We start from the raw sequence: 13,801 nt of genomic DNA on the forward strand, positions 1-13,801 counted from the left end.
TTGATTTTTATTTACGTATTGAATAATTACTGCTTTGCCTGTCCCATTGGTATTCCACCAAAAGTATTAAATAAAGTGTAGAGTTGCTTTAGTTGAACCCATTATGTTCAAATTCGAACTTTCTCTAAGAAAACAGGAAAATTTCCTAGCATATGGAAGAAGCCATTTTTCACACTAATCCAACAAAGGAAGCAAGATGGACATTTCCTTCCATTTTTTAGTTAAAATCTCATTTTCGAACAGCAACACGGATTCGGGAAAAAAAGTTCAACCACTGAAAACATTTCTGACATTCTTTAACAAATGTTCACACGCTTCAGAACTAGGTTTTGAATAAGTTGACTGTGTATACACCGACTTTTCTTATGTTTTTGACCAACTTAAATCTCCACTCTTTCTTATGGCTGGCACCAAATCTTACTTTAAGAATAGATGATAGCAAGAGAAATCTAGAAATTGTCATTTAGAAACTTTTGTTGCTTAATCTGGGGTTCCTCAGTGAAGCCATCTTGACCCATTTCTGTTTATCCTGTCAAATAACGACAACGACGACCGCGACGTCATATCTGGGTTCAAGTAAGATTCTCGGTTTCTGCTGATAATATGAAGATTTTTAAATTAAATTAGAAAACTTGTCATAGCGTTTAAGAAGTTGTAGGAAGAAAATATACAAGATTGTAATCAATACAAAATTATGAAATATACATATTTGGAATTATTTTATGACTAACCCGGAAAGGTTTAATAAATTAATCGGAAAATACAATGTAACGCGCAATTTGTTGAGTAAGATTTTTCGGGCAGGAAATTTTTTGAAACGTAACTGAAATGATTTTATATGTAAATTAATTGAGAAGGGTTTTTACCCATTTAGTTAACAAATAAAATAAAACAAAGGAGAACATTGATGATTAAATATTACAATTACCATTGATTAGTTTATATCTTAAAAAAAAAAAACATTTTTTTTTTAAATCGCTTATCTTATATACGTGAGCTATAAAAGGTAAACACAATCTTGATAAGCTATCAAATTCAATTTGAAACAATCAATATAACAAGAGATATTATTATTCATCTTATTATAATTTCAATAAATTTTAAAACAAAATGTCTCTCAAGATTGTATTTTTGTTGGCGTTCCTGACTGTGGTTTTCGGACTACTATCACCACCCAAGAAGCAACCAGCAGTAATTTCGAAAGAAACTTTACAAGGACTTCCATTATCGACATTGAAGAAACCATTGATTAACAAACCAAACAAAAATGTACAACTTCTTAATAAACCGGCAAATGATGCTTCTGAAGAATTGAACGATGAGATTTCGAACGAAGCCTTACGTAGACTTCCATTGTCGACATTGAAGAAACCATTGGTTAACACCCCGAAAAGAAACCAAAAAATTCTCAGCAAACAGGTAAATGATCCTTCCGAAGGATTGAGCGATGAGATTTCTAACGAAGCCTTACGTGGAGTTCCATTATCGGTATTGAAGAAACCATTGTTCAACATTGCGAAAAAAAATCAACCAAATCTCGGAAAACAGAGAAATGATGCTTCTGAAGGATTGAACGATGAAATAAATCAAGTTGACTATGACGAAATTAATGAGGTATGTTTCTGATTGTTCTTATGGCTAATCCTCAAAAATGTATAAAACATTACTTTTTTAGGAAATAAATAATGACGAAATACTGGTAGAGAGTGTTCCATCGAGAATGAAGCGAGCAACTTGTCGTAATGTGACATTCCGTACAAAGTCAGGAAAGACTTTAACCGTGTACAGATGCACGAAATAAATAAATATCATTTGTACGAAGAAAATATTAAACTTCAATATTTTAAAAATTAAATAAATACATTTTGCAAATACAATAAATGTACCATACATGACTTTTAATTATACCTATTTTAAAACCTTGAGATACAACGTTTCGTTTTAAATATTTGATGAATGTTAATGAATATAAAGCTTATGGTAATTTAGAATTACCTTGGAAAATTTTCAATTGTAGTTTTTGTTTAATCTAAGAAAATTTGGTAAAAATTAGTTTTAACTGGAATATCTTATAGCAACAGATAAAGATATCGGCTTAGAATTTGGTAAAAATATTTGGTTTATAAAACAACAACAATTTATAAAAACAATAAAGCATCAATTCCTCCTCAATATTGACTGATCTAGCGACTTCGTTTCTGGAAAAGTAATAAATAATTCCTTTCCAAATAATGCTTCTTCGAATTCCAAATAATGTTTGTATCTCAACGAACTTCAGAAGATATATTTTCTGATTTAGTATCTTACCAAGAGTATGTCTTGTAGCTCATCTATAAGGTTTAGGTAGGTACTAAAGCCAAATAGTTGTGTCACTAATATTAGGCTTCAGGATAGGTTAGGTAAGGTAAGGTTAAAGCTGTCCATGAGGGAAATGGACACACCAAGGCTCATTTTTATACCGCATGATTCTTGAGGCTTCCTCCTACGCTGAACGGAACCAGTTTCTGTCCCTTACGAAACGTGAGAGGCTGATTTACTTTGATATGATTTAGATCGTTAAGATCATTAAAGAAGAATTCTTCTAGGTAATTCTTGCGTTTTTGAGCTAGAGCAGGGTATGTACGGTGGAGGTGATGAACTGTTTCCTCCTCTTCATCGTCCATACGAGAAAATGCAAAAGTCATTTGAGAATACCCCTAGTCGCGTGGTGTGCTTTCCTATTAGACCGTGCCCGGTTATAACACCAGGCCCATGGAATTAAGTGAATGAATTTAATAAACTCTCTAATTTTTCCCACACGATGAATTTGCTTTGACAGAAATTTGGAAATTCAATCTTTTTCGACACATAACTTTTCAGTCAGGATATAATTTTACTTCAGAAGAGCATATTTCTTGTTGTTTTTTTTGAAGATTTAACCATTGGTGATATGCTTAATAACTGTTTGGATAAAAAATGTATCTTTAAAGAAATCAAGTAATAAAAACTGTATCCACTCGTGGCGTAATAAAGGGAATAAGGCATAAGAAACTTACCTCTTAATTCTGTCTTCAACTAACTTTTCTTTTTATATTGAACTATTTACTTATAATTCTAGTTTTCTTATATTAGTGTACCTTCTTAAAAGATAATAAAAAACGGATACCTCTGTAAAAGTTAATGCTAAATGGTTTTGGAAACATGCTACCTTAAAGACCAAATCTGATAGCCTTTCAGTTTACTTCACTTACAATAATATCTCTATAAGTTAAACTGTCGATATCTGTATCACTTTTTTGCGACAAATCTCTGGGAGTCATTTCTTAATAAATCTGAAGTAGATGAAGTATATGATTGTATTTTCTTAATTTATACTCATTTTCTAAAAGTAACTGCACTGCATTCATATTTCTGTGCTGCAAAGTATGGTCTTGATCCCTATTGTATTCCACCGAAAGTATTAAAAAGTGTAGAAATGCTTCACTTTAACCCCTTTACATTCATATTCAAACTTCCTCTAAAAACAGTATAATTTCAGCAAAGAAATTTGCAAAACTGTTTTGCATTTTTTAAGTAAAAATCTTATTTGCTAACAGCAACAAGGATTCCCGACAAATGTTCAAACGCTTCAGAACAAGGTTATGAAGTTGACTGTGTATACACCGTCTTTGATCTTGGCGATTAACGATGACGTAACACTATGTTTGTGCTCATATAATGTTCCCATCTTTGCTGAGGACATGAAGATTTTTAAAATAATAAAGTCCACTCATGATCGTATAATAGGCCGACATTTTGTTGTAAGAAAAATAGATTGTTTAAGCAAGCCTTCAAAATGCTAGGCAATAACTTTTACTAAGAAAAAAATCTTAAGTGTATTTACTTATTGTTTTTTTTTTCAGAAAAACTCAGTAGCGCTTTTCCTTTAAAGGATAAAAAGCTAAATTCCTTTGCTCAATGAAAATTTGTATCTCCATGTTACTATTTCTTTGTGAAATTCCACGTTCGGCCCTTAAATAAATGCTTCACAAGTAGTCATGAAATTCCCCTTAAGAAATTAATAAAAATCGTATTGAATCAATTCGACATAATTTCGTTCGCTTTGTCCTCAAGGGTGTTCCTTGGGAGGATCTTTTTTATTTTATTATTTCATGTTTTCATATTTATTTATTGTCTTTAATTATGTCTTTTAATTTGTGCGTGTTCTAAACTATAATTGTATTATTTTGCTAACTATAACAACTATGCACTTATGATGAGCCTCTGATCGTAAATTGATGATTGCTAGGAAGCTGAATACTTTCTGGAATTATGAAAATCATCAATGTGTAAAATTATATTCAAACAAAAATTACCAAACATGCGTATTTGTAATTATGTATTTTATGACTAACTCAAAAAGGGTCAATACATTTAGCACACAATTTTGTAGCGCAGAATTTGTTGAGTAAGATTATTTTTGCAGGAATTAGGAAACAATAATTGAAAAACAACTGAAATTATTTTATATGTAAATTACCAAGAAGGGTTTTTACCCATTTCATTAACTAAAGAAAATAAAACAAAGGAGGACATTCAAGATTAAAAGTTATAATAACGATTAATTGGTTTTTATCTAAAGATATGTTCTTTTTGCAAATTGCTTATCTTTTATACGTGAGCTATAAAAGGTAAACACAATCTCGGTAAGGTATCAAATTCCAGTTGAAACATTCAATATAACAAGAGATATTATTGTTCATCTTATTTTAACTTCAATAAATTTTTAAACAAAATGTCTCTTAAGATCGTATTTTTGTTGGCCTTCCTTACTGTGGTTTTCGGACTTCCATCACCACCCAAGAAGCAACCAGTTGGAATTTCGAAAGAAACTTTACGTGGACTTCCATTGTCGGGATCAAAGAAGCCATTCATTAACATCCCAAAGAAAAATCCACAACTTCAAGGAAAACAGGCAAATGATCCTTCTGAAGGATTGAACGATGAGATTTCGAACGAAGCCTTACGTGGACTTCCATTATCGGTATTGAAAAAACCATTGGTTACCATTCCAAAAAGAAACCAACCAATTTTAGGAAAACAGGTTAATCATCCTTCTGAAGCATTAAATGATGACATTGATCAAGCCGACTATGACGAAATTAATGAGGTATGTTTCTGATTTTTCTTATGGCTAATCCTCAAAAATTTATAAAACATTATTTTTTTTTAGGAAATAGAGAGTGTTCCATTGAGAATGAAGCGAGCAACTTGTCGTAATGTGACATTCCGTACAAAGTCAGGAAAAACTCTAACCGTGTACAGATGCACCAAATAAATAAACAGTATACAATTTTTGTGCGTATTTCCATTTGTACGAAAAAATACTTAAATATTATTTGTATTCTGGATTATTAAAAATACAGTATTTTGAAATTTAAATAAATATATTTTGAACACGAAATAAATCATACACGAATCGTAACTTAGTTGTTTGAATAAGAAGACCCTGTAATGATCGAGACTGAGAGTTTATAATGTGATAAGCTACAATTCGAATTTTGATTATTAATTTAAGGTTTTTTATCAGCTATCAACTACACACTGTCATTTATTGACATTTCACAAGAAAAAATACCATTATAAGCTTTTTTTTTCTCTTATTGCTGCACCTTCTTGGCATCGACTACAGTGAAGCGTGGACAATTTTGAGCGGTCAGTACAAATTAGCTAAGCATCCGTGGTTCTCAGCTTAGGATGATCAGATGGCAACCGCCGATGTCTTGGTAGGGTGTAAAAACCCTGATCTGATCAAACAGCTCAATACGCAGTGCAACATGCAAAAGGGTTCGGCTCATCCAAGCTTTTCCAGACATGTGCAGGGTTCAGGCAAGCAGAGTCGCTATCATGTGATTCCTTCAACCTAGTCGTCGAGTAGTAGTAGTAGATTAGAAGATTCTATCATGAATTTCACTAGTTATAAATATTAAAGTGGGGCTATAGGTTAAAGAGCTAAAACAAGCCGACTAGACTTGCTTGGCCACATCTAACGAATAGATATGACGAGGAAAACCGAACGTCCACTACAGGGATTATGCGCTTACTGATTGGGCTTGATTTTAACAAAGGCTTAATATTCAGTAAACTCAAGAACTCAATCCACATGATTGGGTCTTTGAAATGCAATAATATAATCCTGATTTTCATGAAAAAAAAACATACTAAATAAGCAGAATCGTCGTTCTTAGAACTCAGCAAATAATATTTTTTCAATAAGACGGGCCCGACTGCTACCGAGAACAAAGACAGCGTCTATTCGGGTGTGGATTTGTTGTTGGAACTAGGCTCAGGCAAAAAGTCTTGAGTTTCAATAGTGTGAGCGAGCGCATCACGACAATCCGCATCAAGGATGAATTCGCCAACATAAGCCTCATATGCGCGCATGCCCCAACAGAGGAGAAAGATGAAGACACCAAAGACATATTCTTCGAGCTCTTGGACAAGACATATGAGCAGTGCCCTGGCTATGACATTAAAATTGTCTTAGGAGATTTTAATGCCAAGCTAGGAAGAGAAGACATGACACTACCTCCGACAACGGATTCAGGCTGGTCGATTTCGCTGCGGGGCGAGACGTTCTGGTAGCTAGTACGCAGTTCATGCATCTCAATATCCACAAGGGGACATGGAAATCTCCTGATGAATCAACCGTCAACCAGATTGACCACATTGCGATCGACGTACGACACTTCTCCAGTATCCAGGATATCCGAACATTCCGAGAGGCCAACATTGACTCGGACCACTACCTCGTTGTAGCCAAGGTACGGCTACGGATATCCCGATCCAAGCCAAAACAAGGACGTACTGTGAGAAGATTTGACGTTGGACGGCTACAATCGCAAGAGACTGCCATGTCCTTTTCCGATCGAGTCTCTAATAACCTCTTAAGAAGTCCTATGCCTCCTGCGTTAAGCATTGAAAACCAGTGGCAACATTGCCTTGCAGCCATCAGAGATGCCGCATCTGAAGTGCTAGGCTTCACACGGCCACCACAGCGAAACCCCTGGTTTGACGACGAATGCCGGCAAGCGCACGCAGCGAAACAAGAGGCATACAAAACGGCGCTGCACAAAAGGACTAGAGCTGCTCGCGAGCTCTACGAGCAGAAGAGGGGAGAGGAACGCCGCCTTCTTAGATGGAAAAAAAGACAGCATGAGAAGCGCGCGATCGAGGAGATAAACAGAAATGAGGTTCGTAAATTTTACCAAAAGGTAAAAAAAAACCTCCCAAGGGTTCCAGCCACGAACCGAAGCCTGTAAAGACGATCAGGGGAACATCGTAGTAGAACCGCAGTGCATGCTGAGAATATGGAAAGATCACTTCTCCAAATTATATAACGGCGATGACGAACCGAAATCCGCTGTAAGGGAGATAGAACCACTCAACCTCGGCGACGCAGATCAACAATTCCGCCTACCTGACCTTGAAGAAGTGAAGATAGGTATATCTAAACTTAAGTCAAACAAAGCTGCTGAAGCTGACGGCATCACCGCCGAACTATTCAAAGCAGGCGATGACTTGGTAGGGAGCATGCACCAACTCATGCAAAATGTGGTCGGAAGAAAGCATGCCCGATGAGTGGAATCTCAGCATAGTGTGCCCGTTACATAAGAAAGGAGACCCTCTAAACTGCGCCAACTACAGAGGCATCAGTCTCCTTAACATTGCGTATAAGATCCTCTCTGCCGTATTATGTGAACGTCTGAAGCCATTCGTCAACAACCTGATTGGTCCTTATCAGTGTGGCTTCAGACCAGGAAAGTCCATTATCGACCAAATATTCACACTACGGTAGATCTTGGAAAAAAACCAGAAGCTTCAAATCGATACCCAATATCTCTTTATCGATTTTAAAGCCGCGTATGACAGCATCTATAGGGAAGAGCTCTACCGAACAATGTCTAGTTTTGGCATCCCTGTCAAACTTATCCGTTTGTGCAGAATGACGATGGAGAATGCACGCTGCTCTATCAAGGTCGGAAAAGAGCTTACCGATGCATTTGATGTCAAAAAAGGTTTTAGACAAGGCGTTGCACTGTCATGCGACTTCTCCAACATCGTTCTGGAAAGAATTGTGCAAAACTCAATTGTCAACACTAGAGGCACAATCTTCCAAAGATTCATCCAATATTAGGATACGCAAATGATATTGACATAATTGGAAGATCAAAGCGTGATGTCAGTGGAGCTTATTTGAGCGTTGCGACCGAAGCGAAGAAGATGGGTTTAGTGGTCAATGAGGGCAAGACCAAGTATATGCTGTCATCAAAAAAGGACACTGAACGACGACGTCTTGGACAAAACGTCATCATGGACAGCTATAACTTTGAGGAAGTTAAGGACTTTGTCTACCTAAGCACCGCAATTAATAGAGACAACGAAACCGCCGCTGAAATCAAACGAAGAATAACTCTTGCAAATCGCTGCTTCTTTGGACTTAGAAGGCAATTGAGAAGTAAAGTCCTCTCTCGAGCATGTAAAATCACCATCTATAAGACACTCATCATCCCGGTTCTCATTTATGGATGCTTCGAGAGAAAAATTCTTCGGTTGATTTTTGGTCCCGTACGCATAGATGGAGAATGGAGAACTGTACGGGCTGTACAGCGACACTGACCTGGTTAGCAGAATTAAAGTCCAACGACTTAGATGGCTAGGTCATGTAGAGCGGATGGACATCAACGCTCCAGCCCGGAAGGTCTTCGAATCCAATCCCGAGGGCAGAGCCGGATTAACCATGTCATGGGCCCCTAGGCAGAGTAATTCTTGGGCCCTTTTCCGATGGTTTTTCGATATTATAAGCTCTTTTTGAGCTAGGTTAGAAGGTGTAGGTAACCTCCTGAGGAATAATCAGCTATAATCTGTCATTTTATAAATCTTAACTGAAACATTTGAAACATCTTAGACAACAGTCTGCAGTTGATATATAAATTAATAACTGTAGTAAATATATGCAGTGATATCTCAACAAAGCATATATGTATAACAACTTCATGGTTCTCAGACAATTTCGATTAACTACAAGTTATTAGAAATTATCTTGCATTCATAAGGTATAAGTATACTTACGGTTTCATTATAAAACTGGAGAGTTAAATCATACGCAAAAGTTTCAATTTTGGTTTTATTATTATGTAATAAAAGAAAGAAAAATGTTTTTTCCAAGTTAAGTTTTAATATTGACTTTTCTAATTTTTTTTGAAACAAAATCGCTTATTATGTCTTGGAAATTGACTTCATCCAGAACATCGTTTTCTATCGCCATTATTGCTAACGAATTCAATCGCTTTTGGGACATTGATGAACGCAGACAATTTTTTATAAGTTTTAGTCTTGAAAAATGACGTTCACCAGTCGCGTTAGAAATCATCAAACTTCTATATATTTTTAAGGCTATCATAACATTTGGGAACGTTGATTGGACCATTTTATCTGAAATTATTTTGAGTAACTTATCGGCATCCACAATTTTAGATTTTTCTGGTGCATCCTCTGATTGCAACATAAAAAACTTGAATTGCACCATCTCATTAGTAAACTGTGGCTCGATGTCGTCAGAATAATATTCAATGAATTTCATACATGCGTCTTTGATCTCTTGGTTCGTCTTTGTCATGAAATCTGTTAAAAATCCGAAGAGAGAATTAATTTCCTCATAGGCTTTTAATCTTCGCGATAATTCTCCGTACAGCATATCTAATATTGGCAAATACGTTTCAATTTTAAACTTTTGTTTTCCATTCAGTAAGACTTCTTCTCCACTTCCTTCATCATGATACTTTTTTCTTTTTCTAACCCTCTGATTTTCATCACTGTATTCGATGTTGGTTTTTTGGTTTGCCTGCATTTCATACTCATCAAACAATTCCCGCTGCGATGCCAAAAAATGTAAGAGCGATTTTAAAAGATCGACTGCTGTTGTAAGTTCGATGGCTGGATGTTGTAGGGATTTGCTTACTGCATTTATCCGATCCAGGATGGCATTCCAGAAAAGTGTCATTATTACATTTTCTTTTTTTTCAAATTCTTTGATTAAACAACGAGCCTCGTGAATTGTTTGTGTTGTTTGTGTTTTGTCTTCAATAATAGACTGCAAAGCTTTCTGAAAATCGAGGAAACCTTTTGATAAAGCTTTCGTTGCGTCGGCTCTAGCACACCACCTTGTAAAAGATACTTTTTTTAGAACTAATCCGTTTTCAATGTTATTTTGCATTATTCCCCAGCGATGAGTTGATGCGGAGAAAAAGTTATACAAGGTCTGCACAAATCCAAAAAAACTTATTGCACCAATGCAACACTCTGCAGCACGCACTCCCACCAAATTTAGGGAATGCGCTGCACATGGAACGTAATGTGCGAGAGGATTAATTTTTTTAATGTGAGCCTGTAGGCCATTATAGCAACCTGACATATTTGAAGCGTTATCGTATGACTGCCCTCTCGCATTTTTGATGTTAATATGATATTTGTTTAAAAATTTCAAAATTGCTTCTGCTAGTTCTTCCCCTTTATGACTGGCCATTGGAATAAAGGCCAGAAAACGTTCTGCTACTTCTCCGTTTGACTTGACATATCTCAGCACTACAGTCAACTGGTCAGTATGAGAAATGTCTGGTGTGGAATCGACACTTATGGAGAAATATTTAGCTTCGATAATTTCGTTCACAATAAATTCTAAAACCCGGTTTCCCAATATTTCAATCAATTCCTCACAAATTGTTGAAGACAAATATGATGGTCTTCCTTTTCCTTTATTGCCATATTTAGCTAAATGAGCACTAAGAAAAGGATCATACTCGGCGAGTAATTCTAAAATTCCCAAATAGTTACCATTATGCTGAGAACCAAGAATTTCATCATCCCCACGAAATGGCAATCCACGAGATGATACAAATTTGATGACCGATACTAGTCTTTGTAAAATTTGTGTCCAATATTCTCTTTCTTTGTTGATGGAAATTTCCAAAGAGGTGTCAATTCGTCCATGAATACGGCGTCTACTAATAAGGGTATGAACACATTCTTGGTGTTTTGAATTATTCTCATGGGCTTGCATTCTGTCTGTCGCATTTTTCCAATCAGAAAATCCAGTTTTGAATTGCGATCCACTCTGCTCTTCACCAAAAAGAACACATGGAAAACAGAATACTTTTCCAGTAGATGGAGAATACATAAGCCACTCTCGTTTTATTTTACCACCACTTACATGTTTTCGAAAAAACATTGACTGAGAAAAAAATCTTTTGGTATCATCGTACTGTCGACTTGAAGCAGAAAAATCGCATTCAAAGTTTTGGCATTCGTATGGATCTCTTGCACACCAAAAATCTTGTATTTCGTTATTAATATTTTGCCATATTCCAATGTCATTCTGATATTCTACTCCAAGCTGTTCAATGCTTTGATTTAGTATTTGGACCTCGTCCTCGCCTCCGTCTGCACACTTCGAAGTAGATGTTTCTTTATCCTGTTGAGTCTGTTCAGAACACTCGGAAGGAAGTTCTACCGCGTTTGTATCCGAAGATTGGCCAGTAGACGTACTTGGAGAATGTTGGATCTCTGGCGATTGACGGCTGAATCCAAGTTGAAAAAGGTTGTATGTCTTCTTTAACACTTCATCTCGCTTGTTTTGTTGGTCAAGACGCTTTTTCCGTTTTTCTGAACCACTTAGGTGTTTTTTCTTAAGGCTTTCTTCAGACATTTCGTTTCTTTAAGGAAAGGGAAACAATTGTTTAAAGGTGAACCCACAACATACAAATACAAAGCACAATCATTTCGTTTTTAAGTTCACCCAATAAAAAAAAACTTGGTTACATCAATTTGTAGTTTTTACAAAATGTTGGGCATACAAAAAATAGAAACATTCCATATGTCGAGTTTTCCTTTACGCTTTATAGAAATAAGCAGTTCAATTCAAATATTAATATTTAATACCTTGATTTTTTACAAGAAAAATCTCAAGTTTTGAGATCTTAATCAAAAAGAAAAGTAAAATGAAGAACAAAATTTGATTTAAAAAAATAAAAATTGAATTAGCTATTATTTCTGAAAAGGTAAAAACAATAAATCATTTTTAAACATTTTACTTTATTTAATTTTATGCCCCAACTAAAAAAAAAACATAAACCAGGATAAAAAATATCTTGAAGTTTTTAAGAAATAAAAAAAAAATACTGTTTATCTTAGAAAATGCTTTATTATTTCTTTAATTTTAAATGAAGTTATTTTAATCAATTGCTTTCGAGATAATCGATTTCAAAGTCAAAATTTTAGAAAAAGAAGTTAAAAAAATAACACATTTACCTAATACTATTTTTGTCAAGATTGTGGATTTAAATTATGTACCTACATTCACGAAAAATATGCGACATTATCATTTATGATTTATCAACCCTTTCTTCCTGTAAGATAAGATATGTTTTAGGTACATAACCTACACCAACTCTATGTTCATTATTTGCCCACACAGATCTCACATTTAAACAGACAAGAAACAGTTTCTATTCTCCTTACCGGACACCTAAAATGAAGAAGAAAAACAAAAAAAATAGACATTATCGCCTCTTTCTTCTTGTACGCACAAAAATCCGCACAAGAAAAAAGATACATAACCTACACCAATTCTCCAACCTGAACCCAAACGACGAAGACGAACATGCTCGAATAACTTGTTCGTGCTGGCTATTATTCGTCGTCTAGGGGCTTGTTCGCAAACGGTTCGCTGTTGGCGAACAATTTCTATGTTTTATTTATTCTTTGAAGAATAGGAGAAAATAAATGTTCGCAACAGAAACTGTTCGCCGTGTACTAGAAGGGAAACGAAAACGAACAAGTTCGGCGAATTCGGCAAAAACAATATTGCATAAAGGTGGCCATAGACGACGAACATGCTGGCCGAACATGCTCTTGCTCGCCAGATATTCGTCGTGTATGGGCTAGTTCGCAAACGGTTCGCTGTTGGCGAAACATTTCGATTTTCTCGTGTTCGTTGGTTTCAATGTTCGCCGTGTATGGCCATGTTCGAGAGCAAACCTCATTTTTGCTGTAAACTTCGTTGAGTGCACATCAAAAAATAAACACATGGCCACAGCCAGCCGCGATTTTATTGAAGAATTCATCGAATTCTTACGAAATACCCATTATCGCACATGATGTTTACTCTTTGAAGAATCGGAACGAAATGAATGTTCGCGAATAGTGTTCGCCGTGTAGGGGGAAATGAAAACGAGCATGTTCGGCGAGCATGTTCGTCGTCTATTGCCACCTTAATGCATAGCATACCCACTCATTTTGAACACACATATGTATTCACATGAAATGAAAACATTCTTGTTATGCAATTTTTTTTAATTTTATTTTAGGAATTAAAAACTTTTCACTCACAAATTTTTCAAAAGAGTTCTTGCTCCAACAAATAATAATAATTACCTATATCCTATTCCTAGGAAATTCGACATATGGAGAGTTGAAATCGAATTCCATTGTTAAAAAACTTACCTGTCGCTTACAATAGTCACAACTTTAGTTTTACTACTTTTAAATCTATAGATACTCGCTGAAATTTTTCAAGGCACTTGCTTGTTTTATATTAAAAACTTATCTCTTAAAATTAAAAAAAAAACACATTAAATCTTTTTTTAATTAATTCACTGTGACTTCAATGCATGTAATTTAGTACAAACCACTTACCAAGCACCAACGATTAAAATATATACGTTCGAATCTAATCCGACAGAAGACGGATGCATAAACCAAGAACTTATCCCAACACATACATGAT

At 35.4% G+C, this 13,801-nt stretch overlaps 2 protein-coding genes across 2 annotated transcripts; one reads left to right on the forward strand and one right to left on the reverse strand.

The window, feature by feature from the left end:
- The first annotated feature begins 1,019 nt into the window (after positions 1 to 1,019).
- LOC129947832 (uncharacterized) lies at positions 1,020 to 1,830 on the forward strand. The gene is made up of 2 exons (XM_056058560.1): positions 1,020 to 1,614; positions 1,676 to 1,830. The coding sequence occupies exons 1-2, from the start codon at positions 1,111 to 1,113 to the stop codon at positions 1,799 to 1,801; spliced, it is 630 nt and encodes a 209-aa protein (XP_055914535.1). The 5' UTR covers positions 1,020 to 1,110; the 3' UTR covers positions 1,802 to 1,830.
- A 7,427-nt stretch (positions 1,831 to 9,257) lies between these two features.
- LOC129944831 (zinc finger MYM-type protein 1-like) lies at positions 9,258 to 11,722 on the reverse strand. Its single transcript, XM_056054492.1, has 2 exons — positions 9,397 to 11,722; positions 9,258 to 9,307 (listed from the first exon to the last, which is right to left on the reverse strand). Exons 1-2 carry the CDS (start codon positions 11,720 to 11,722, stop codon positions 9,258 to 9,260), a joined length of 2,376 nt encoding a protein of 791 aa, XP_055910467.1.
- Between the last annotated feature and the right edge of the window lie 2,079 nt (positions 11,723 to 13,801).

The sequence above is a fragment of the Eupeodes corollae genome, chromosome 2 (assembly GCF_945859685.1).
Source record: "Eupeodes corollae chromosome 2, idEupCoro1.1, whole genome shotgun sequence".
NCBI classification, from domain to species: Eukaryota; Metazoa; Arthropoda; class Insecta; order Diptera; family Syrphidae; genus Eupeodes; species Eupeodes corollae.